Here is a 26,283-nt window from a genome sequence, read left to right as displayed (position 1 = left end):
CGTCTCTACATAGTCATTGCCCTTTGAATCCTGGTCTAACAACTGGTGTGTGCTATCTTCTTGGACCCTGAAGGTTGAAGACATCTGGCCTGGTTCCATACCACTGACACCTGTCTCTGTCTCTGCCATCTCTGTCTATGCCAACCCAATTCAAATAGCCTGTGTCCATGATTTTTTGCACAACATAGATTTGAATACCATTTCTTTCTCTGTTTCTCATTCCCCAAGGCTGCACCTGTGCTTTTTGGCTAACACCGCCTCTGTCTCCTGCACCATCAGGAGATTCCTATTTCTTTTTTTAAACTGCTCATGCTAGAAATGCTCCTTCCCAATCAGAATACTACCAATTGAGTGACATCAGCAAGTGGCCAGCTCATGCACATCCTTGTGAGAGGCTACAAGACTATAAGCCAAGAGTAAAGTGGAGGGAGAATTGGTGTGTGACTTTTTGTTCACAGATGACTGTGCCTCTGAGGCTGAGATGCAACAAAGGATGGACTGATTCTCTGCTGCTTGTGCTAATTTTGGCCTAACCTATAACAGCAAGAAAACACAGGTTCTCCACCAGCCAGCACCATGTCATCCATACATGAAACCATGGTTACAGCAAATGAGGGAATTTTGAATGCTGTGGATAAGTTCACTTATCTTGACAGTACACTTTCCAGGGATGTACACACTGATGACGAGATTGGTTCACACATTGCCAATGCTAGCTCAGAGTTTGGGAGGCTCTGAAGAATAGTGTGGGAGAGAAGAGGTATTAGACTGACCACCAAACTGAAGGTCTATAGAGATGTTGTGCTGACCTCGTTGGTGTATGCCTGTGAAATCTGAACAGTCTACCAGCGCCACGCCAGGCAACTGAACGGCTTCCATTTGAATTGTCTCAGAAAGATTCTGAAGATCACCTGACAGGATAAGGTACCGGACACCAAGGTTTGCTCTGAAGCTGAACTGCTAAGGTCTTAAACTCTGCTTCAAAGAGAGCAACTCTGATGAACTGGCCACATTGTTCAAATGCCAAATGTATGTTTGCCTAAAGGACTATTTTATGGAGAACTCACACAAGGCGAGCGCTCACAGAGAGGTCAGAAGAAGTGATACAAGGACACTCTCAAGGTCTCTCTGAAGAACTTTGGAATTGATAGTGAGACATGGGAGACAGTGGCCCAGGACTTCTTGGCATGGAACACCCCTATCAGAGAAGGTACTGTGCTGTAGGAACAAGGCAGAATTGCAGTAGCTCAAAAGAAACACGAGATGTGCAAATTTAGAACCATCTCCATACCAAATGTTCATATGAACTATTTGTGCTCCACCTGTGGTAGAAGCTTCCAAGCTCCTGTTGGTCTGATCAGCCACAGTACAACACATTGTACCTTGACTCCAACATAGTGGAGTCATTTTGGTCCTCTTTGAGCATGAAGGACAACAACCAATCATCCTTCTGAGAAATGGAGTCTGGGTAATTTTCTCCCAACAAGTAAGATTATCCTCAAGCTTTGTGAGAACATAGTCCATCCACAGACCTACTTCTTTACCCTTTACACAGCTGCTAAAATGATCTTCTTAAGGCACATATCTGATAATATTACTGCCTTGCTCAGGAATTTAAGGCCTTATGCCCCCAAATTTGTCTCCAAGATAGATATTCAGCCTTGTTTCAAATGTACTATACTGCTAATTCTTCCCTAACCAAACTTTGTATGCCTCTGAATCTGCTTTGGCCATCCCTTATTCCTGGAATCCATTCACCACTTTTCTCTGTCCATGGGAATTCTCTTCCTTCATGCTCATTTTAGGTGCTACCTCCTCCCTGGAGACATCCCAGATCCTGCAAACTGAAAATCATCCCTTCCTAAATATCTTGTCACACTCTCTCCTTTATTCTTACTACTTTCATCTTTTATCATATTTTATGCACATTCATAATAATATCTAACACATATGATTCCTTAACACATTGTGCCTTATATATACTGTCTCATTTGATCCTCACAATAATCCTGTGAGGTAGGGGCTATTCTCCCCATTTTACAGATGGATAAACTGAGGCTGAGGGAGGTTAAGTGATTTGCCCGAGTTTACACTGCTAAGAATTGAGGCCACATTTGAATTCAGGGCTTTAGGAGGTCCAACACTCAATCCTCTGCATCACCCCACTTAAATGTGACATTCCCTCACCAGCCCCCTATTAGATTGTAAGCCCTTTAAGGAATGGGATTGCATTGTTTTTCATCTTTCAAAAATAATAAATATTTAATATTCAAAAATATATTCAAAAATAATAGCTCCACTTTCCCAAGATTCTTCACCTTTCCCAAAGTGAAGATTAAATGAGATGATATTAATAACACTATAATAAAAATAGCAACAGGAAAGAGGAGAAGGAGAAGAACATGAACACAAAGAAGAACGAAAAGAATTGGAGTTATAAGAACATATAGCATTTTAAGGTTTGCAAAGCACTTTACAGATCTTATCTTACTTGATAACAACCTGAGGAGTTAGATGCTATTAGTATCCTCATTTTACAGATGAGGAAACTAAGGTAAGCAGAAGTGAAGTGACTTGCCAGGGCTACACAACTAGTAAGTGTCTCCAGTCTCCTGATTGAGGTCCAGCCCTCTATCCACTGTACACTGTGGCTGGCTCTAACACTCTCTAATTGCTCTATACATGGGAGCTGTCCAGATCCCCAGTACAGAGCACAGTGATTGCTTATAACACATACTTAATAAATGTAAAAGGAATCTGAGTATTCATACAGCATTTCATGATTTCTATGTGTAAAGTGCTTTCTTCACAGTAAGCCTGTGGGCACATTTTATTAATTTTTCAGAAGAGGAAACTGAGGCTCCGGGATGCTAAATGACTTGCCTATGACCATACAGTTGGTAAATCCTTGAAAGAAGCTTCTAAACAAGGTGTCCTGATTTCCACTCTGTCCATAATACCTCTTCACATCAACGTTTAGCATTCTAGAGAGATGTTTTGCAGGGGACAAGAACGGCACCTAACCTTCCTTGGATTCATACTGCACCCCCTCTATGTCATCTCCCATTCCTTTCCTTTCCTCCCCTTCATGACACATGGTAATCAAACTCTGTGTTTTCTAGGTACAAAGAGAAACTACCTTCCAAGTGCTTCAGAAGTTCCAAAAAAGGTCTAAAGTCCCCAGATGCTCTCAACAGCCAACGGTGGATCTTCCTTAAAAGTGAGGTGGATGACTTCCGGAAAGGCAGAGTCCCTCCTTATAAGGACATCATCACCCAGCAGCCAAAAGAGCCCTTCTTTCCCCTCATTTACCACAAAAAAGATCTTGCTGTCCGGAAGCTGCAGCCAAAGGCAACAGGGATCTCAGAGTTACTTTCAAGGCTCTCCGTGACCCAGAAAATTCAAAGGGAGAATGCCAATAAGATCGACTATTTCCTGGCTCAACATCCTTTGGCTCTCTATCCCAACTTGGAAGAAAGTTTGCCTTTAGAGGTAACTATCTCATTCTTGTTTTCTTCCTACTGCTTTTGAACTGCCAAGTGTTACCATGAACATAGGCATTGTTACTCTCTTAGATGGCTAGCCAATTTCCCCAAAGGGAACAGAATTCTGGAGAGTGAGGAAAGAGTGTTTAAGATAAGTTGGATCACCTGGTTTTCTCTTCTTTGCTGCTGTTAAGCAGCAACCATCACACTCTTCATTAGCCTTTGCTGAGAGGGTTGGTAGGGTCTATAAGATTATGGTGGCAGATCAGTAAATTTCTCTTTAAAAAAAAAAAGGGTCAATATTTTTAACTTGGCTGAGGGAGAGGAAGGAAAACATTTTTTCTAAAACATTGTTAAAAACTAATATCTATATAGGATTTTATGGTTTACAAGCTTTTCCCTCACAACAGCCAGGTAACATTATTAAATAATAAAATAATCTGGTTTCTTTTCTTTGTTTTAAAAAAAGAGAATTTGTTGATATCTTTTTCTTTTTCATCACCTTGATTTCCCCTTGTATCTCTCCTCTTTCCCTCTGGAGTGCCATCCCTTATAGCAAAGATTAAAAGAAGAAAAAGAGGAAGAAGAGGAAAAAATTAAGAAAACCAATCAATACATCAGAAAAAAAATCTGATATCATATGTAATGTTCCACCCTTTTAATCCCCAAGCTCTACAAAGGGCAAAAGAAGGTATCTGTTCTTTGGGACTCAGATAGTTCTTTATAATTTCATAACATTTTATTTCAAGTGTTTTGTGGCTGTTCGTTCCATTTGCATGTTGTAGTCACTTGTATATTGTTTTCCTGACTCTGTTTGGATAGCTTTACATATAGCTCTTTCCACACTTCTCCGTATTCATCACATTTGTCATTTCTTACCTTCTTTCTTCCTTTTTTTTGGCTAGGCAATCAGGTTTAAGTGACTTGGCCAGGGTCTCACAGCTAATAAGTATGAAGTCTCTGAGATTGAGGTCCTCCTGACTCCAGGGTCAGTTCTCTATCCACTGCACCACCTGGCTGCCCCTATATTTGTCATTTCTTATAGCAGTTGTATTCCATTACATTCAGGTGCCATGATTTGCTTAGCCACTCCCTAATTGATGAGCATTTAGATCATTTACGATTCTTCGTTACCACAAAAAGTGATGTAAATATTGTGGAGTATTTGACATTGAAGCCTTTTGTTAAAATCAATAACCTTCATATTATATAGGTCTAAAATGTATTTTCTGGGTGAAGAACTATAGAAATTTTAGTCATTTCTTTTGCATAATTCCAAGTTGCTTTCCAGAATGGTTGTACCACTTCTGAGCTCCACCAACAATGTACTAGTGCACCCATCTTTCACCAAGCCCTTCAACAACGACTGCTTTCTTTCATCATCTTTACCAACTTGCTCTATGTGAGGTGTAACCTCAGGGATATTTTGAGTTCCATTTCTTCTATTATTAGTGATTTAAATCATTCTGGCATATAGTTGTTGCAATTCTTTTGAGAACTCTTTGTTTATATCCTTTGGCTACTTAGCTATTAGAGAATAGTTTTTGGTTACATGTATTTCTAGTATTTTCTTCTTATCTTGAATATCAAATGCTTATAAGAAATATTTGACTATGAAAATTTTTTCCAAGTTGACAGATTCCCTGGATGTTTTAATTTTGTTTGTGCAAAAGCTTTTTTATTTTATGTAATCAAAATTGTCCATTTTATCTTTTGAAATTACCTCTATACTTTAGTTAAAATTTCACCCTATACACATAGCTCTGAAATCTGCAAGGTATGTTTCCCTCTAATTTTTTATGGTATGATCTTTAATATTCATGCCATGTAACCCTTTGAATTTAATGTGAAATGTAGTATAAAATATTGGTCTGCCTAATTTCCACAAGATCACTTTCCAGTTTGTCTATGAATTCTCATCAAATAGGCATCTCTTTCTGAGATAACATATATTTTCACGCTTATATAACAGAGAAGTATTGAGTTCAGTTATTTCTGATTCTTTCCTATCTAGTTTATTCCATTTATCTGCTTTTATCTTTTTTAACCAATACCAAGTGGTTTTGATGATTGCTACTTTATAATATTGCTTGAAATATAGAAGTTCCATTTTCATCTTCATTTCTGCCTCTTTTCACTATTTTCCTTGATATTCTATATCCTTTTTTTCTTCCAAATGAATTTTGTTATTACTTTTTCTAATGCTGAAAAGTATCTTTTTGGTAGTTTGATTAGTGTAGCATTAAGTCTACAACTTGAGTAATATTCCCATCCTTATTAAATTGTTACAGTACAGTCATAAACCCTGAATATTCCTCCAGCTAGGAGACATTTTATAATTGAATCTACACAAGTATTGAGTGAACAAGTCAGTTTCCTGTTATTAATTTGGTTTACTCAATGATTTCCACAGATTCCCTTCCCTTCTCAACTCCTGCTTTATTTTTGTCAATCTTTCCACTAGCTTTGGAGTTTTACTTTATTGAATACCTTTTCTTTATTCTATTTAATTATCTAATTCTTCTTCTCATGTTTCTCTTCTTTTCTTTCTCAGTTAAGTGGTTAGTTGAAAATCTCCACCTCCTCTCCTCCCCTTCAACAGGTTTTATTTTTTATTTGCTCTCCTGCTCCTTTTTCTAAGGAGAATTTATTTATCTTTTTCTCTTTATTAATTTCCTTCCAGTTCTTTCTGTTCTTTGATTTATAATTCATATACATATTTATCCATTCTTTGATCGCTGTGTTCTTCCTGGAATTACAATTTTTGAGATGATAAGTTGGAGCTTCTTCTTTAACAAATTTCCATATTATTGCTGTTGTGGAACTTGCTGATCCATCTCTTTTCTTCTTGTGCCTCACTCTTAAAAGCATGAGGAAAGTAACAAAAAGAGAAGTGTGCTCCATGCTTGAAATTACTGCGTGTCCCAAATCTTGCAGTCCAGTTCCATCCTCTGCCCTCCTCTCTTTCTCATTTGCCATGTAATCTTCCCTTTGCACCCATGTCCTTCTAGTTGCCAGTTGACCGTCAGAGCTCAAATTTCTTTTTTCCTGGTGCAAGATGTTCTATGGGGGCACAATATTCTCTCAGAGAAAGTGGTCTCCTTCTGAACCAACTCCCCCCACAATCAGACGCATTTCAAAGTCTCCATTTCACATTGCAAACATACTGGAGGAAAAAAGTTAAGACTTTGCTGTCACCTAAGCTTGATGTACAATAGTGATTTATGAGCCGATTTCCTCTCCTGACTGGTATGGAAGTTTTGACTTGCTCTATTTCTGATGTGGGCCAGTTTGCCCCCTCCTTAGGCAAGCGGTTTGGGGCTCACTGTACTGATGCCATTCTTAGTGTAGATACATCCGTTGGCATAGACTATTGTAGAACTCGTGAACTGAAGAGATCCACCAGCTTCAACTTCCACATCAATAGGAATTACAGGAGTATGCCACTACTGCCAGCCCCCAAGATTGATCTTTATTAGATTCACCTCTCCTTTATCAGGACAAGACTTCTCTCTTTTATTTCCCCTATTTCAACCTCACGCTTATGAGATCTCTTCTGTTCTCTTGTAGCATCTCTTCTTGCTGAGGGACTATAGGAGTTCATCTTTGGCATTACTCCCCCATGGATTTGATTATCATATGTCACACATTCTCTTTTATGCTCTACTTCTCCACTTTCCACTTATGCACTCTCCCTTTCTGCAATTGTTGTTGATGTTCAGTTCTTTCAATTGTATTCAACTTTTCAGGAATCCAATTGGGATTTTCTTGGAAAAAATTCTGAGTGGTTTGCCATTTCTTTCTTTAGCTCATTTTACAGATGAGGAAATTGAGGCAAACAGGATTAGGTGACTTGCCCAGAGTCACACAACTAGTAAGTGATTGAGGCTAGATTTGAACTCAGAAAGATGAGTCTTCTTGATTCCAGACTCAGCACTCTATCCACTGTACCATATAGTTGCCTATTCTAAAATTAAATTCCACAAAATACATTGATTTACCAGTTGGAGGAATTGTGGGGCATAAGGGCTGTTAAAAATAGTATTTCAAACCTGCTCCTACTAGTTGTCTTCTATTTCTTTAAATTCTGTTTTCATAACCCTTGTGTGTTGCTGGGGTTGGAAGCTCAATTCCATGTGGACAGTCTCGGGCGGGTAAAGGTGGGAGCTTCTAAATCTTAGAGCTCTCACGAGACCCTCCCAGGAAACGACAGGGAATCGAGGTGAACCGAGCTATCTCGAGTAATTCCGCCTCTTCCCATGAGAAACGTGATGGGAGAGAGATCTCCCCGCCCTCGAGATTGTCCCAGATCTGGGCACACCTAGTTACCTAACAGCACGGTATTCAGATGCAAACTATGCGGCTGAAGGTTAAGTAGGATTGAGGAAGCCTGAAAGCTCTCTTAGCACGTGAGGAGCCAAGAGGACAGTAGGCTCCGCTTTTCTTCTTTCCTCTCTCCCCTCCCCCTCTCTCCCCGCTTGTACTTCTACTTCCAATCCCTAAGATCTTAGCCTCCTTAGGAAATCTCCCCCTCTTCCTCCTAAGGAAGATTCCCCCGCACTTGTAACCGAGACCCTGAAATAAAGCTCAACCCTTGTTCGACTCTGGAACATCCTTTCTCTCATATGAGCATCCGGTTTTGGCCAACCGAAGACCTCGGAGGTGAGGTAAGAAGACTCGGGTAGCCCACACAGGCCTCTAGGCCTGGCAGTTGGCGTCTCCGAACAGGGACAGGAGCGCAGATATCCTGGGTGTTTTGGGGGAACACCCGGAAGGGCCTGTGAAAGAAGCGAGTCCCGAATCCTAGATTCAGAAGGAGAGAAAGAGTGAGAGAAGCTTCCCACACCCATGGGAAAAGGGCAGAGATGGGGAATCTATTGCCAGTAATAAAGCCAGAGGAACAGGAGGTCTGGGCTGAGAAACTTCACAGGGAATGCAGGAAGGCGGGGGTCACAATAGAGTTAGATGACCTCCGAGAATTTTGTAAAAGGATTTGGAAAGTTTCTCCTTGGCTCAAGCAGGCAGGAATATCAAGAGAAAAATGGGGAGCGGTCGGAGAGCAAATGACTGCTTATGAGCAACAATACCCTGGGGAGCTGGAGGATTTAGATTTCCTGATATTCGGTGTAATTAAGAGCCTGCTGGAAGGGCCGGAGAGGCCAGGGCGGGATTGGAATGAGAGTGGAAGCGAAGAGAGGGGAGGGGAGAACACGGGAGGGACGGAGAGTCCAGGCAAGCAGAAAGTTAAGCAGAAAGTTAAGGAGCGTAAAGAAAAAATAGACTCGGAGCTCCATCTAGCGGATGGGAAAGGCGAGGCAGGGGAGAATGTACCGTGTCTTCCCTCTGCGCCTCCTTATAGCACGCTCCATACTGGAGCGGATAGGACCTGCCTTAGTGGTCGCTCAGTACCCCAGCACTGGAAGCTTAAAGACAGCCAGAGACCAGTGTGGGGAATAGGAGGGTGCCAAAATACCTTAGAGACAATGCACCCAGTAAAGTGGGAGGCAGAGGATCGCCAAGGGACCATATGGCCGTTGGTGATTCCAGGACTTAGTTTTAACATCTGGGGCAGAGACATTATGAGCCGCCTCGGGATGAGGTTATCAAATTTTTAGTAAGGGCCATTGCTGTTGTACTGGAGTCCCCACCCTTGAATTGGAAGTCAGACACCACGATTTGGGTGGACCAATGGCCTCTGACTCCAGAAAAACTCCAGGCATTACAACTACTGGTTAAGGAGCAATTAGCACCCTGGAATGCTCCTGTGTTTGTTATAAAGAAAAAATCCGGGAAATTCAGGTTCCTTACAGATGTTAATCAAGCATTTGTAAGCACCTGGCAGCAGCTATACCAAAATAAACAGCCACTATGCATTCTTATCAATTTTACCTTAAAGGCGATTCTCGCTAAACAAAAGAGGGGGAGATTAAGAGGCCTAATACAATCAGAGCTAAGAAAAAGAGGCCTAATACAATCAGAGCTTGATACAGCTGTCTCAAAAGGCTCACATACTACTCCAGCTATGAGACATTTTAAGATACTAATATGGGGTCCAGGATATGTTTGTATCTCCGCAGGAAAAGGGAATGCATGGATTCCCATTAGAAGGATCCGTAAGTGGGAACCGATGTCGGAGACGACGGAGACGCAGGAGGCGGAGACCCCAGAGACCCCGGAGAAGGATCATGCACCACCTGAGTCTGCTGCTGACAGCTTTAACCTTGCTGCCCAGAGAGGAAGCAGCACTCGTCACAACCGCAGACACTGCCGCTGACAGCCTTCAATCTAGGCATCCTTTTTTCGCCAGCTGAATGAGGACTTTGATATCACAAACCCAGGACATTGGAGGGGGAAGGGGTGACCAACTTTTCACCTGTATACCACAGGCTTGGCCATTCAGGCTTGGCCGTTGAGATCCATTTGCATGACTGAGGGAGTGGTGATGTGTAGGCGCCAGCACTAGCTGCTTCTCTTAGAATATGCTTTGGGATTAGTTGATTGCACTTCCCCAGTTGATTGCACTTCCCCTGTTGTAACTCAGCCATTTAGTTTCATCTTTGTTTTATTTGATGCCTCCCTTTGTCAGTTGTGCTAGCTGCAGATTTCTGTGTGAATGAAGTCTTGTTGTAGGGTACTCATATGTTAAAGGCCTTCCTAATCCACTCAGCCTCCAGCCACTGTTTGCTCTAGAGCCAGGTGCGCTCCGCGCATAACAAAGAAGGGGAGATGTTGAGATTGGAAGCTCAATTCCGTCTGGACAGTCTCGGGCGGGTAAAGGTGGGAGCTTCTAAATCTTAGAGCTCTCACGAGACCCTCCCAGGAAACGACAGGGAATCGAGGTGAACCGAGCTATCTCGAGTAATTCCGCTTCTTCCCGTGAGAAACGTGATGGGAGAGAGATCTCCCCGCCCTCGAGATTGTCCCAGATCTGGGCACACCTAGTTACCTAACAGCACGGTATTCAGATGCAAACTATGCGGCTGAAGGTTAAGTAGGATTGAGGAAGCCTGAAAGCTCTCTTAGCACGTGAGGAGCCAAGAGGACAGTAGGCTCCGCTTTTCTTCTTTCCTCTCTCCCCTCCCCCTCTCTCCCCGCTTGTACTTCTACTTCCAATCCCTTAAGATCTTAGCCTCCTTAGGAAATCTCCCCCTCTTCCTCCTAAGGAAGATTCCCCTGCACTTGTAACCGAGACCCTGAAATAAAGCTCAACCCTTGTTCGACTCTGGAACGTCCTTTCTCTCATATGAGCATCCGGTTTTGGCCAACCGAAGACCTCGGAGGTGAGGTAAGAAGACTCGGGTAGCCCACACAGGCCTCTAGGCCTGGCACCGGTATATATCCTATGGAGAAACTATCGACAAACAGAAAGGCTCCAATATCAAATACATGTAACTATTTACACCACTTTTTGTGGTAGCAAAGAATTGAAAACAACATAGAGGACCATTACTTGGGGAAGAATGAAGCAAATTGTGGTACATGAATGTAATAGAATACTACTGTGCTATAAGAAATGATATATGTGATGAATACTGAGAAGTATGGAAAGGTCTATGTGACAAAGAGTCAAGTGATAAAGTGCCAAGAAAACAGAATACACAATGACAATAACAATGGAAATGAAACGATCAACCACCACAAAACAGTTGAAACAGAATACTTTTCAATTATAAAAAAAAACAACCTGAGTTCCAAATAACAGATCTGAGGAGACACTGCTTTCTATTCCTTTGTAGAGGCTGATCCATAGTATGGAACATTACATATGTATTAAAAAATTTTTGACATGTTGATTGCTTTTGCTGATTTTTTCATCTTTCTTTTTCTTTTTTTTAAATCTTTCTTTTAAGGGATAGCTTTCTGGGATGGGGTTAGTAGGAGAGACATAGGGGAAAATTTAAACAATGGAAAAGCAAATTATATTAACAGGAAATTTTGAAAGATATTTAAATACATTTATTTAAAATTATTTAAAGATATTTAAAAGATAATTTCCATGTAATCAGCAGGACAGCAGAGAAATAACTTTTTCTAAACCTTGTCAACCCTTTTAACCCTCCAATAAGGAATTAAACACCAATTGTAGGATACTTTATAGCAGCATCAGATAGAATCTCCAACAATGTGAAATCCTTTATGAATTAATATTAGAGAACTCTAATACTTAGAGTATTCATTCAGCATCTCTTCCTAATCAGTCCCTATGTACCTAAAGCAAGAACACAAGCAAATTTGTGAACTTGTGTGTGGCCAAGCTATGCTATGGGGACTGGTCCCTCAGTTACTGCAGTGACTCTCTGTGCCAACATTCCTGTTGTTTTTCTACCCTGTCATGTGTTACTTCTTCCCTGTGAAGGAAAGGAGAGAAGTACAGGTTGCCAATGCATGCAATTTTGTTAGTTCTGAAAAATGTGGAATGTTCAGCTAGGACTAGTCCTCCCTGAGGCTACTTGGGGCAGGGACCCAAGCTAGTCACTCGGTATGTGCCAACTTTAAGGCTTCATTCACTAGAGAAGGAGGAAAGAAATCAAGATGAAAAAGAATGAAGAAGTGCTGTGTGCAAGCAGATAATTCAACAGAAGAGCCTTAAAATTGAAGAAAGCATACAAAAAGGATGCAAAATTCTCTTAATAGTATAATATAAAAGAATGAGAATCAATAATGCATGATATGACAGAATCCTGGAAATTCTTCAGAGATCAAGGAATAAAACAAAAAAACCTTCAGAATGATTCCAAAAATAATGAAATCCATAAAAGATGATATTAACAAGCAACACATCAGCTCCCAGCTACTTGGTATATTTTGTTCTTGTTCAAAAGGTATTTTTCAATTATTATCTCATTTAGTTCTCCCAACAACCCTATCTAGCATACTGGTTGAGTACTTTGTGGAGGACATGCGGAAGAATATAGAGAAAAATCACACAGGATGGAAAGGCATACATTAGTTGTATTCTATTTTGATGTAGGGGGCAGCTAGGTGGTGCAGTGGATAAAGCACTAGAGCAGGAGTCAGGAGGACCTGAGTTCACATCTCACCTCAGACACTTGACACTTACTAGCTATGTGATCTTGGGGAAGTCACTTAACCCCAAATGCCTCATCCTGAGTCATCTCCAGTCATCCTGATGAATATCTGGTCACTGGGTTCAGATGGTTCTGGAGGAGAAGTGAGGCTGGTGACCTGCACAGCCCTCCCTCATTCAAAACAAAGTCAAGTGCAAGTCATGTCATCGTTTCTCTGATGGCATGGTCTTCTTCAGCAACGAAGGACAAACACGTACATTTTGATGGAGGTAATGCTCTCCATCAATGAGATCACCAGTCCATTGAAGTATTTTAATAAATTAGAAGTTTTGAAATGTTCTGTATCCTGTTACTTTGCTTAAGCTATTCATAATCTTGGTTAGTTTTTGTTCATTCTCTCACATTTCCTAAATAAACCATTGTACCATCTGTAAACAGAGGTGATTTATCCTTTTTGCTGGTAATGTTTATTACTTTAATTTCTTTTTCTGGTCTTATTTCTAGAAGTATAGAGAATAACAATGAAGATAGTAGACATTTTTGCTTCATAGTTGTTTGTAGGAAAGTTTTTATTTTTTTCTCATTACTAATAATGCTAGATATTTACTTAATGACATTGCTTTTTACTACATTAAAGAAAAAAATATTTTTATTATTTAAAATTATAAATTAATGTCATATTCTATCAAAGGTTTTATTACATTTACTGATATAATAAGTTTTTGTTATTTTTGTTATTGTGATTTTCATGATAATTGTGTTTCTAGTACTGAAGAATCCTTTGCCTGGAATAAGTCCAACTTTGCTATAATAAATAATTTAGGAAATGTTTCTCTAATCTATTAACATTTTATTTAATATTTTTCATCATTATTCACTAGTGATATTGGTCTATAGTTATCTTTTTCTTCCTTATCTTTCCCTGACATTCACATGAGGTCCATATTTAATTAATTAGATAGTGTCTTCTTTCTCTGTTTTTGAGAACATCTTATATAGCATAGAAATTGGTTATTTTCTGCCAATATTTCAGTTAATTCACTTGTCAATATGACTAGTTCTGTTGAATTTTTCCCTGAAATTTTAGATGCAGATTATTCAACTTTTATTTCTCAGATTCTGCTATTTAGGTTATCATTTTATTCAATTTGAGCATTTCATATTTTTTAGATATTTATCCACCTTAAATTTTCCTTTTTCTGGCATATAGTAAAAATTTCAAGTAATTAAAAAAAAATTTCTGCCTGCCAGTACAATATTGAATAATGGTAGTGATAATGGAAATCTTTGTTTCACCTCTAACATAATTGGGAAAGCTTCTGGTTATCCCCATTACAGATAATATTTTCTGATGGTTCTAGTTAGATGCTACTTATTATTTTAAGGAAAGCTCCATTTATTCTTATGCTCTCTAGTGGTTTTAATAGGAATGAGTGCTGTATTTTTGCCAAAAGCTTTTTCCGCATCTATTGAAGTAATCATATGATTTTTGGTGGTTTAGCTGTTGATATGGTCAATTATGCTGATAATTTTCCTAATACTGGACCAGCCCTGAGTTTCTGGTATAAATCCCACCTGTGCATAGTATATTATCCTAGTGATAAATTGCTGTAACCTATTTGTTAATATTTTATTTTAAATTTTTACATGAATAATCATTAGGGAAGTTTGTCTATAATTTTATTTTTCTTTTTTGGCTTTTCCTGGTGAGTTAGTTTATCTTTTACAATTTTGCTGAAAGCATTAATTGTTTCCATTAATTTTTTGGTTGATTCTTTAGTATTCACCATTTTATCACCTGTAAAAAAGTGCTAATTTTGTTTTTTCTTTACCTATACCTACTCCTTCAGCTTCTTTTTCTTGTCTTATTGCTATAGCAGCATTTCTATTACTGTGCAAGGAATTATTCATAGTAATTTCTATTACCATGCAGTAGTAATTATTCATAGTAACTTATATTACTATGTAGTAGTATTATAAGCAACTGGTGGTACAGGGGACAGAGCCCTGGATCTGGAGTCAGGAAGGCCTGAATTCAAATCTAACCTCAAAAACGTACTTGCTATGTTACCCTGGGTTAATCACTGTTTGCCTCAGTTTCCTCACCTCTAAAATGGAGATAATTATAGCACCTGCCTCTCTGGTAGAAAAGTACTTACCACCATGCCTAGCATATGATAAGTGATTGTATAAGTGCTTATTCTCTTTTCCTTCTCCTATGTCAAATAGAGGTCATGATGATGAATATCTTTGTTTGCTCCCCACCCTGTCCTGCCTCCCCAGTTTTGTTGGAAAGGATTCTAGTTTATCCTCATTATAAATAATGTTAAATCTTGGTTGTTCATTTATACTATTATACTATAAAATAAATATTATTTGTCATTTTAAGAAAAGGTTCATTTACTCCTGTTTTCTAGTGTTTTTAAAATAAATGGATGTTACATTTTGTTAAAAGCTTTTTTTAAAAAAATATATAGTTAAGTTTACAGTTTTATAATTATTAAATGTTAAATTATTGGTGTAAATCCAGATTGGGCATATTGCATTGTCTTTCTCATATGTTGTTTTAGTCTTTTTTATAATATTTTATTTTAAATGTTTGGGTCAATATTCGTTAAGGATTTTTTTCTATAGTTTTCTTTTTCTGTTTTGAAATATCTTTATCATAGAACGAATTTTATAGTATCTGCTCTTTTGCTATTTTTGCAAACAGTTCATATAACATTTTGACTAATTGTTCTTTGACTGTTTGACAGAATTTACTTGGGAATCCATCTGATCCTGGAAGGTTTTTTCCCCTCTCTCTATTTCAACTTTACATTTTAACTTACTCTGGCATAGTGGTTAGAGAGTCAGCTTTGAAGCCGGGAAGATTTGGATTTACATTCTATTTCTGACATGTACTGGCAAGTGATCCTAGGAGATTCACTTAATCTCTCAGTTCTCTAGGCCATTCTCTAAGCCTATAAATTACAGAGAAGGTGCTGATCTGTATTGTTATAGAGAGTTTCTTGTATCAGTGAAGTCTTAGCTCCAGTCTCTATCTTGTGAATCTTTATGTTTTAAATGTGTTTCTCATACACAGTAAATTATTGGGATTTGCTTTCCTAAACCATTCTTCCTTCATCTTTTCTTTTAGTATGTGAATTCATACCATTAATCTTAAAGGCTATGATGAGTGTTTTTTTGTTAAATTGTTATATAATTTTCTTTTTTTTCTCCTGATTAAAAAAATAAGAAATCAGCAGTAGGAAAAATATAGTTTGTATTGCACTGGGCAGTCTTATTCTATTCATCTTCCTTTCCTTTTCCCTCATCCTCTTTACCCAGACCCAAGTCACTGAATTTTGAACCGAAGTGTTTGTTATTGGTAATCACATCTTCACAGTTTCCACAGCTAGTTCATTTTGCTTACTCTTTCCCAACCCCATCCTCTAACTCATTTTATTTAACTTCTATTACTATAATCTATTTAACCTTGCTTTGGCTAGTCCTGGTGAGAGAGTATCATGAAGGTCCCTGCTTTCCTTATCTGTATCTGGAATACCTTCAGCTGTGGCATCCCACTTCCAAAAAAAGCTAATTCCTTTCTTTCCCTTCATCTTCCTTTTTCTATATTATTTCTTTTTGAACACTCCCATCCATAGATTGTTTCTTTTTCTTCCATCAATGACCCTTACACAAGGTGGAAGTCCCAATTTATAATGGTCTTTTCTACTCATTTCATTATATAAACACTGAAATATCACCTAGCTCTTTTAAGCTTTCTATATTTATTTACCTTTCTTACTTTTCTTTTATCTGCTGTATGTTTATTTCAAAGACTAAGCAAAGATTTTCTCAGAAGAAATACATGGAAGTCATAAATCGTTTTAGCAGTCTATTTCTCCCCTATAGAATTATATTTAATTTTAAAGGATATGTTGTCCTTGGGTACAAGTTATTTTCCTTTTTTAAAAATCATACTTAAAATTTTCCTTTCTTTTCTCATGACAGTGTTGAGTGATTCTGACTGATATTCCTTATTTCCTAATAATACACTAAACATACAGCTGCATTTTTGCATGTCTGTATATATTTTGGGGGATGTTTTTGTTTTTGTTTTTACCTAGAAGTGCTTGAGTTGGGCATTTCATATCTAGGTTTCTTAAACCTGTGGTTCTTACTGAATAATGTCCTGTATCTTCTATAAAGATACAAAAATATAAAAAATTTATTCTCTGGAAGGCAGGAAAGATTTATCAAGTGCCTACTATGTGCCAGGCATTGTGCTAAGTACTTTATGAATATTATTTTATTTCATCATCAATTAATTCTCCAACAATTCTGGGAGGTACTATTATAATCCCCATTTTACAGTTGAGGAAACTGAGGCAGACAGAGGTCAAGTGACTGACACATGGTCCCATGGTAATTGTCTAAGGCTAGATTTGAACTTAGATCTTCCTGACTCCAAGCCCAAAGCTCTTTCCACTGCATCACTTGGTTTTTTTCTAGGCATTTTCTTGATGTCTTCCTGAAATATGGTACTCAGACTTTCTTTTTGATTTTCTGAGAGGCAGATTCTCTCGACACTGCCCTCCCCACCTATCCCTTCTCAAATGAACAGCTGTCTAGCCACACTTTTCCCGTTAAATAGATATGAAGTTGATTTTTGAATCCAGTATAAGACTTATGAAATATCTCTTTTTCAATTTCACCTTAATGAACTTAACTCAATGCCCTAATTGGGCGTTCTTTTGGGATCCTGATTCTATCATTCAACATGTTTGCTATCTTTCTGAATTTTGTGCCATCTGGAAATTTGATAAAGGTGCTATTCGGATTCTATTCCAAAGCACTGATAAAAATGTTAAATAGCACAGAGTCAAGCACATGTCCCTGTAACACTCCACCATAGACCAACCACATTCCAATTTGGCATAAAACCATTAATAACTACTCTTTGAGTTCAGCCATTCAAAAAAGCTGATTATACTCATGTCATCTGGCTCATATCTCTCTACCTTTTTATGACTTAAACTTATCACAAGTGCAGCTAAATATTCTCTTACAGTGTCCTTACTTATCTTATTTATAAACTCTCTATTAGCTATCTTCATTCTATCCCTTCTATCCCCCAAATATCACAAGAAAACAATAACAATGTAAGATTTGAGTAGCATAGCCTTCTGCTATCATCTATTATCATCATTCCATCTGCTTGGAGCAATGATGCTGGCTTTTCTTTGATCTTCCTTTATTTTCCAATTGAAAAAGATACTTTTTGATGGTCTCACTTTCCTTGTCAAAATCAGTCCTTTCTTATCTTTAATGTTCCTGAGAAAAAGTTTTCCGATCCTTAATGTTCCTTACAAAAGTGTGCCACACTTTTCTAATAATCTTCAAATATCTATCCTTGATCTCATTTTGTTGTTTTAAAAATTTTAACTTGATCAATGTATTTCTTGTCCTTACATGTTGGTGATCTTTTTAAACAATTTACCCCTTTCCTTACTATCAGAATTGTTTTTCTCTTTGTATTCTCAGAATTTCATTGTTGAGAGCTTCCCATTTCTCTCCTGGACTGACTTCTGTAGAATTTTAAGCCACAAGAATCTATGTATCCTTCCTCTGAACCCTTAAAAATCTATATTCATGTTACACAATATCCAGATTTCCTCTTGTTCAAATACAAGATGGAATGGTCATTTCTACCATATCATGGCTTTTGCTAGACTTGTGATCTATTTCACTGACTCCTCATATACTTCCTCTTTCTGTCTAGGTAGTCTATGAGTTTCTATGGACAACATTTCTTCTCATTCTTTCCCAGTTGATCTCCAAGGTGCTTTCCATTTTCCTTCCTAATTCTTTTGGTTCCTAATTTAATTCTGAGTCTATTTGTCTTATGTTACTACTTGACCTCTGAATCAGTCCTTCCCTTTCAGATCTCCCAGAGTATTTTGTCTTGTGATTCTGTAATGCACATATCATGTAATTATACTTGTGTATTATAATGTATATTATACTTGTCTTTGTGACTTATCTCCCTACAAGACTGTAAGTTCTCTGAGGTAGTGGACCACGTCTTAGGGAAACATTGTATCTTCCTTAGTATTTGGCAGACTGGTCTGAACACAGTATATGCTTAGATCATGTTTACAGGACTGAATTCAATTTTGCATATGGATGCCTGGGGGAATTTGTTGTTGATGTTGGTCTTCTTGGATATTGTAAAGTCCAGAATTCCCCCACCTAGAGAACTAGACAAATTTGATATCAAAGAAAGAGGCCAAGGAGCCCCAGATTAATTACAGTTATTAGTTTAATTAATTTAGGTCACTTACATTTGGGGCAGTATGGTGGATCCATGCCAAGATATTAATCATCCTTGGTCTGGGTTAGCAACCAGACTACAGATTGGATCCCTGCAAAGACCCTAAGAAAAGCCAGTAATAATTATAGAAAATCGACAAAGGTAGGAAGAACTAGAGAGTGGCATCAGTACTGATTGATGAATATTTGGATTTCTGCTTAGAATTTATCTCCACTTCATATTTCCCTAACCGAATTGTAAGTTCTTGGAAGCCAGAGACCTTGGTTTGTACATCATTGGATCTTCCATAACATAGCCTGTAGTAGGTAGTTGTAGTAGAAAGATCCACTGTTCAAAGTCTGAGGTACAAGTCAGTAAAAAGCATTTTCAAGCTTGGGCATTAAGCCAATGTTGATGGGTAAATGCCCAAACACAGAATTATGTACTGGTCAAAATGGTCACACACAGGTCACCATGTTCTTGTTATAGTTTTTACCAAACACATTATCTGAGTTATGACTCGGTGTCTAAATTACGATTTTTAACAGTTCACAGTCAGGGCTTCCACCTTTCACAAAGTTTAAATTAATAGTTTTTCACTTCTTACTATGTATGACTTTTCCCCAATCAGGACCCCACAGATATTGATTTTGTACCGTCTGTTTTTGTTTGCAGACCTTGAGGCACTCTGCAGTATCTGGCTTGGCACATAAATATTCAAGAAAAATTTTCTTCCTTTCCTCATCTTTCAATTCCAAGTCCTTTTTTTAGAATTACTTTCTCAGTATTTCAAGAACTTAAAAATAAATGTATCCTTTTTGGTCTCCATTTAATACTCTCAACCCCTAGCCATAGACCTTTCATTCCTATATTTTAAATGGTGGTCCAGAAATCTAACTCCTATTCTCAAGGCATCCTCCTAAATACCGGCTCACTTTCCATACCTGTCTTTCTCTTCCGTAGCCCTTACTTTCAAAAAAGCACCACTATTGTTCCAAAGATCTTCAGTTTCTTGGTCAGAACTACAAATTCTCCCAATAATGCTTTCTAGATTCCTCCTGGTAATATTATTTATGTCCACATCATATTTCCCTAACCGAATTATAAGTTCTTGGAAGCCAGAGACCATGGTTTGTACATCATTGGATCTTGCATAACATAGCCTGTAGTAGGTTGTTGTAGTAGAAAGAGCCACTGTTCAAAGTCTGAGGTACAAGTCAGTAAAAAGATTTTATCCCATGCTCTGCTGTGCACATGGCAATGCTTTTTTTCTTTTCTTATTTTGCATTTAAGTTTAAATATTTAAGTTTATAATGTTTCTTTTTATTTTCTTATTGTGTACTTAAGTTTTGGTATTTAAGCTTAACATAAATAAATTTTTTATAAAAGATTTTATCCCATGGCACAAAGAGGTCAGGTAGCTCACAAAGAAAACCTGTCAGGCAAGTGGGTGTTCAATACAAGTTCTTCCCCACCTATATAACATGACATAGCATCACATCAAATCACATCACATAATATCACATCACAGGACATGATAATGTAACATCACACCACAATACAAGACAACATAACGTCACATCATAACACAATACAACATGACACAACACAATATATAAGTACATATATGCATATATTTGAAAAAAATTATACACACACACAAAGCAGGGAGCAATTATGCTGGACCACAGAATCTCATTAGGCATAGGGTTACAATGTCCCATAAAACAACCTAGTACTGACATGGTGTTGTGATATTACTGCCTTGTTGATCATAGTGAGAAGAGGAACCCTGGTGAGGACTAGAACACAATATTGAAAGACCTTGCAAAAGCAGCTGGGAAACACAAAGGGCCATACTAGATGTGGCTTGCTCCATTTACACCAACATGGAAGCTAATTCTAAAACCAAGTTACTCCTCTTAAGAAAGGAAAGATACAAGGCCCCTCTTTCTCTGCTTTCACAATCCTCGATTAATATTTGTTGAATTAGGAAAGGAAAAAAATTAAGGCATCAATCATTGATTTTCTCTATCCTTGAAGTTTCTGACTTAGTTGTCTTGCCCAACTTGTTGGATGAGATAATTAAATGAGATCAAATGAATTCAGAGCATGTCCAGGGCAGAACTGGATGACTAGAAATCCTGTGTGATACTTAGCAATCAGCAGATCTTTCTCCAGGAGGCAGGAAAAGTTTCAATCAATCATGAAGTATGGTGAGTGGGATTGGCAGCCAGCTTGGGTAGCCTTCTCCCTCTTGAGTGCCATACTCCCTCTTTCCACTGTCACATGACTCGTAACTTCCTCTATGGATCTTTGGACAGAAGGGAACACTAAAAATTGAGAGAAGGAACATGATCAGAGAAGAACGTTATTGATCCCAAGAGTTGGCAGGGAGATAGAAGAGTGTTCCAGATATGGCAGATAGCCTTGCAAAGATGTAAGATGGAATGTTGATATGGTGACAGGAAGTAAGCCAGTTTGACTCAAATGTAGAGTTCATGGTGGAGGAAGGAGGGATAATATGAAATTAGTCAAAAAAATGGGTTTGGAGCCATGTTGTATTTCCCTCCCCCTGTGGTGAAGGGACTGGGTTTGACCAACCTGCATCAGTTCCACATTTAATTCAATAAATGGCACTGATTGACAAGGGGTAGTAAACACAGCAAAGTAGAGGGAGTGGGTTGATTTTGTTTTGTTTCTAAAAGTAGAGTCCATTTTATTCCATCCTTATCTTCTCCTCCTGTTGAAGTGGCATGTTTTGTCTTTGTAGATCCTTAAGCAGGTTCTGAAAGTCCTTGATCCACGGAAGTGTTTGAAGGATGAGTGGGCATACTGTGAGGAAGGCAGAGAACTAAAGAGAAAACCCTGGGATGGCATGATGAAAACTCGCGAGTGTTTGCCATTGGAAAGGTGAGCATGACTCTAGGGACCCTCAGAGACACTCTTGATCAATTGGCAAGTCACTTTGTTGGTTCACTTCCCAAGCCGCCATATCGTAAGGTTTAGAACACTAGAAGCAGAGAAATACTTCTAGATGAAATCCCTTACTACTAAAGAGGAGAAAACATCCCCCAGGCCAATGGAGTGATCATTTCTCTTACTAGCCAGATGGAGGCATAACTGTGAAGAATGCAAATTGGTGATTTAGAACTGAACAGTTCAGGCAAGCTGTTTAATTGGAGTCACACTTCAATAGTCCAGGGGTCTCTGATTTTAACCTCACAACGCCATCATGCCTTGCCTTGTTCTTGTCATGACTACCACACTGAGTTTAAGTTGTGAGTGTGGTTGTATGGGTAAACAAAATCTTCTAATAACAATATTTCACATTCATAATGAGTGTTTGGACCTGAGCCACACTGGGCGATTCGTCTACTTCTGAGCTCAATCGTGAATTGTAATGTGCTGCTTTAAAGCAGAAGTCCTTCCCTCGGAGAATGTGAACTTGTTTCTTTTTTCAATATGTTGATAATTGCATTTCAATAAAATTGTTTTCCTTTATAATCCCATGTATTTTGTTTTCTGCATTTAAAAACATTATTCTGAGGAGCTGAGATACAAAAAAGGTGAAGAAGCTATGTTTTTAAGAATGCATTATCATTGTGTATATAAAATTATATGTATATGTGCATATTATTATGTGTTATTTGAGGTAATATTGTGCATCATGTTATACAAGATGTTATTGAATATAATATTATATGTCAGGATATATATTCTTGTGTATATTATATCATCATATATCATGTATTATTGTATATGCTATATTACATATTATTGTGTATGATCTTTTGCAACATGATGTATATTATGTTATTGTATGTAATATTACATGCCATGATATATAATAGCATGTTATTATATAGAATAACATTATTATAGCTGTACTTTTTGCCAGAGTGCCAGAGGGGTGCCTGATACTAAAGAAAGGTTAAGAATCCTTGGTTTTAAGAATGCATTATTCTTGTATGTACACATAATTCTATACATGCATATATAATTATATGTTACTATGCATATACAGTAACATCACATATGTTGTATAATATTACTTATGATATACAATATATAATAGTACATGTTATCATATGGGATATAGTGCCAGACCAGGAGTCAGGAAAACTCATCTTTGTGACTTCAAATCTGGCCTCAGACACCTACTAACTGTGTGACCCTGGGCAAATCACTTAACCCTATTTGTCTCAGTTTCCTCATCTGTAAAATGAGCTGGAGAAGGAAATGGCAGACCCTCCAGTATGTCTGCCAAGAAAACCCTAGATGGGATCAAGAAGAGTCAGACAAGACTGCCTCAACAGTAATAATGTTATTATGTATTATTATTATCATACAACATTATTATATTTTCACCAGAGTGTCTAAGGGGTGCCCAAAACCCAAGAAAAGTTAAGAACCTCTTGTTTTAAGAATGCATTATTAACGTAGCTTGTATGGTTTCTGTTCCCAATTATTGCTGATAATCATGTGATTGAAAGATTTCCTTGGAGAGTTTGCGACCTTGAGAGAGAAGCGCTGCTGTGAGGCTTCTGGACTTTGGACCAGCCCTCTGTCCAGCACCAGGTTTTTCTGGGACTCCCTTGCTCTGTGTTTTCATTCGTTCATCTTTTCTTCTTCAGCCCCAAGCCACCACCAGTGAAGAACCCATACAGGTTTTTCCGTGGGGAAGAAAAGATAGAAGTGGAAGAATACAGCTGCCTCCCAAGGCTGGAAGAACACATTCAGCGGACTGCTAAAGAATTCTGTGACTGGGTTTCTGCTTTTGTAAGTTAGCAGCTACCCATGAACTTCTTTCATTGGGATCAACTTTGAAAGTGAATTTTATCACTTTGAGGACAAATCAAAGGGACATCACCAGATTTAGAAATCACCCTTCCCCAAACACCAAATGAATTTTTCCCCTAACAATTTACATAACTCAGAACTTGTATTTCTAGAATTCTTTGAGGATTGTGAAGCACTGTCCTCAGAGCAACCTAGTAGTAGTGCTAGTATAGTAACAAAAACTAGTATTTTATAGAACTTTGCAAAACACTTTACATGTTTTATCTCACTTTATCCTTACAATAGCCCTGGGAGGTAGGTGCTATGATTCTCCCCATTTTACAGTTGAGGAAACTGAGTCACAGAGAGGTTAAGTGACTTTGCTCAGGGTCACACAGATAGTGTCTAAGGCCAGATTTAACCTCGATCTTTCTGATTCTAAGCTCGGTGCTCTATCTACTGAGCCACCAAACTGCCTCCATTTTATAAATGGGGAAACTGAGGGTCTTGACCAAGGAACTTGACCAGGGTTGCACAAGTATTATGTGATGGAGCTGGGATATGAAGGCAAGTCTTTTTTTTAGACCAAGTTTAGTGTTCTTTCAGCTGCATTATGTTGGCTTTCTTATTTAATTACAGAGCACCTAATCAACCATGTATGGATAAAGGTGGCTAGGTATATAAAAATAACTCTTGTAACTCATATGCCAGTATGAATGTCTGGGTTTACAACAGTAAGGCTCATGCTTGAAGGCTTCTCAATCATTGTCTCTTTCACTCACACCCCCACCCAGAATTTCCCCTAGAAACATCAAAATCTGACTTATGTCTTAGTCTCTGCAAAAAAGGAAAGGTCTCAGGCTAGCAAAATGTTGAATGAAGAATAGATTTTATTTAACCTGATACTTTTTTAAAGCCTAAAAGATTCATGTCTAAACCTATAGACAGTAGAAACAAATCTCCTTCTGTCTTTTCTGAACTTCTGCCTCCCTGGGGACTGATCCAGTCCTCTAGGCTTAAATAGACCTACACTGTGATTGATCCCACCTCACCCATCCTGCACACACACACACACACACACACACACACACAGACACACACAGACACACACACACACACACACACACACACACACACACGGAAAGCAAAGCATTTACTCTTGGTGACAATTTGAACAACTTAAATCAGGAAGCTGACCTAACTCAGGCTCATACACTGTTCATTCAGGTTAAATATGGAAAAAAAATAAGTCACCCATAGGTCATTGAACCATTAATCAAAGAAAGTTTACTTAGCCATACCATAGAAAGAATATTTATTCAAGGAGACTTAGCACTTAGCTTGGAGAGATACTGCCTTCTTTGCCTCTATATGGAAATATGTGTGGTCAACTGGGTAGGGTGTGAGGACATCTGCCAAGTCTGAAGAGCCCTGATGCCAAGAAAAGAGGGCCTTTTATGCTCTTACATGACCAGGAAACCAACTAATACTCTCCTACACTAATCAGATCCTGGGAAAAGATCTGTAGCCTTTCAGAGAAAAACCAGTCAAACCTGTGTGGAGGAAGGGGTAAGGACATTATTCTCACCACAGCAACCTATCCCTACAGGGAGCTCAACCTCCCCAAGGGATTACTAATTCTTTGTTCAGAAAAGTAACAATAATCTTTCAAGAGGTCAGTACTGAGTTGTTAGATTGTCAAGCAATGCACCCCCTTCACTTAACCCCACCTCTCCCACAGATCCATACAAAATAGTAGGTCATTCTCCTTTCTTTTTTTTTTGACGGGGTTACTAGACTGATGGATCAGGTGGAGTGCTATTGATATACTGAAATTATGAGGAAGCATTTGCCAAAGTCTCTCATGCTATTCTTTTGACAGGAAAATGATGGAGAGATGTGGGTTAGATGACAATAGACATAGGTAGATTCAGATTAGTTGATTGTAGGACCTAAAAAGTAGTCTCATTGATAGTTCCAAGTCGATCTGGGAGATCGCTAGTGCCAGTGGAGTGCCCCAAGAATCTATGATGCTGTGCCACTTAACATTTTTAATGGTGACTTAGATAAAGGCATAGAGCTAGAGCATTTAATGATGGAGTCAGGATCCAAAAATCTGGAATGTTGAACCAAAACATAGGAATTTGAGTAGGAATGAATGTAAATTCTTATGCTAAAATTCAGATCATCATCTTCCCAAGTATAAGATAGGGAATAATGGATACATAGTAGTTTGTCTGCAAAAATGATCTGCTGAAGGGATGGGTGGTGGAAACCCAATACAAGGCAATGGTGTGATAGGATACCAAAGGAAATTAGTGGAGTGAGAATACATAAAGACAATGTGCTGTCCAGGAGCAAAGACGCGACATTTCTGTTCTGCTCCACTTAGGTCAGATCATGTGAGGAATATTATTCTCAGATCTCTGTGCCATATTTTAGGAAGGAGGGCATCCAGAGAAGGGTAGCCAGTGATGCTACCAGGGACTTTGGTCACTGTCTCCTGAATGGGGTTTTCTTATTAGTCCTATGTTCCAGAAATGCAAAGTCTTATTCATTGAATTAATTGTTGAATTATAGACATTTAGAGGTTCCAGGAGTTGGTGCCCCACTGACACAGACTCTTGACAAATCATTTGACCTCTCACTGATCCAGACAATTTTCTAAGGTTAAAACTTGCAGAGAAGC

General features: G+C 38.3%; 1 protein-coding gene across 2 annotated transcripts in view; it reads left to right on the top strand.

Annotated features, from left to right (window-relative positions):
• FAM47E (family with sequence similarity 47 member E) overlaps window positions 1-26,283 on the top strand; it is a 59,503-nt gene that overhangs the window by 3,474 nt on the left and 29,746 nt on the right. Inside the window, exons 1-4 of one of the 2 annotated variants that reach the window (XM_072624101.1) lie at window positions 1,108-1,210; window positions 3,123-3,492; window positions 21,586-21,725; window positions 23,450-23,594. In XM_072624101.1, the coding sequence (XP_072480202.1) occupies window positions 1,158-1,210; window positions 3,123-3,492; window positions 21,586-21,725; window positions 23,450-23,594 (708 nt within the window). In that variant the 5' untranslated portion in view covers window positions 1,108-1,157. Of the gene's footprint in view, window positions 1-1,107; window positions 1,211-3,122; window positions 3,493-21,585; window positions 21,726-23,449; window positions 23,595-26,283 lie in introns of those variants that run through there. The other variant, XM_072624100.1, reaches the window with a different exon arrangement.

This window comes from Notamacropus eugenii, chromosome 7, assembly GCF_028372415.1.
Source record: "Notamacropus eugenii isolate mMacEug1 chromosome 7, mMacEug1.pri_v2, whole genome shotgun sequence".
NCBI lineage: Eukaryota > Metazoa > Chordata > Mammalia > Diprotodontia > Macropodidae > Notamacropus > Notamacropus eugenii.
Note: the sequence above shows the minus strand (reverse complement) of the source record. Positions and strands in the feature narration are given on the sequence as shown.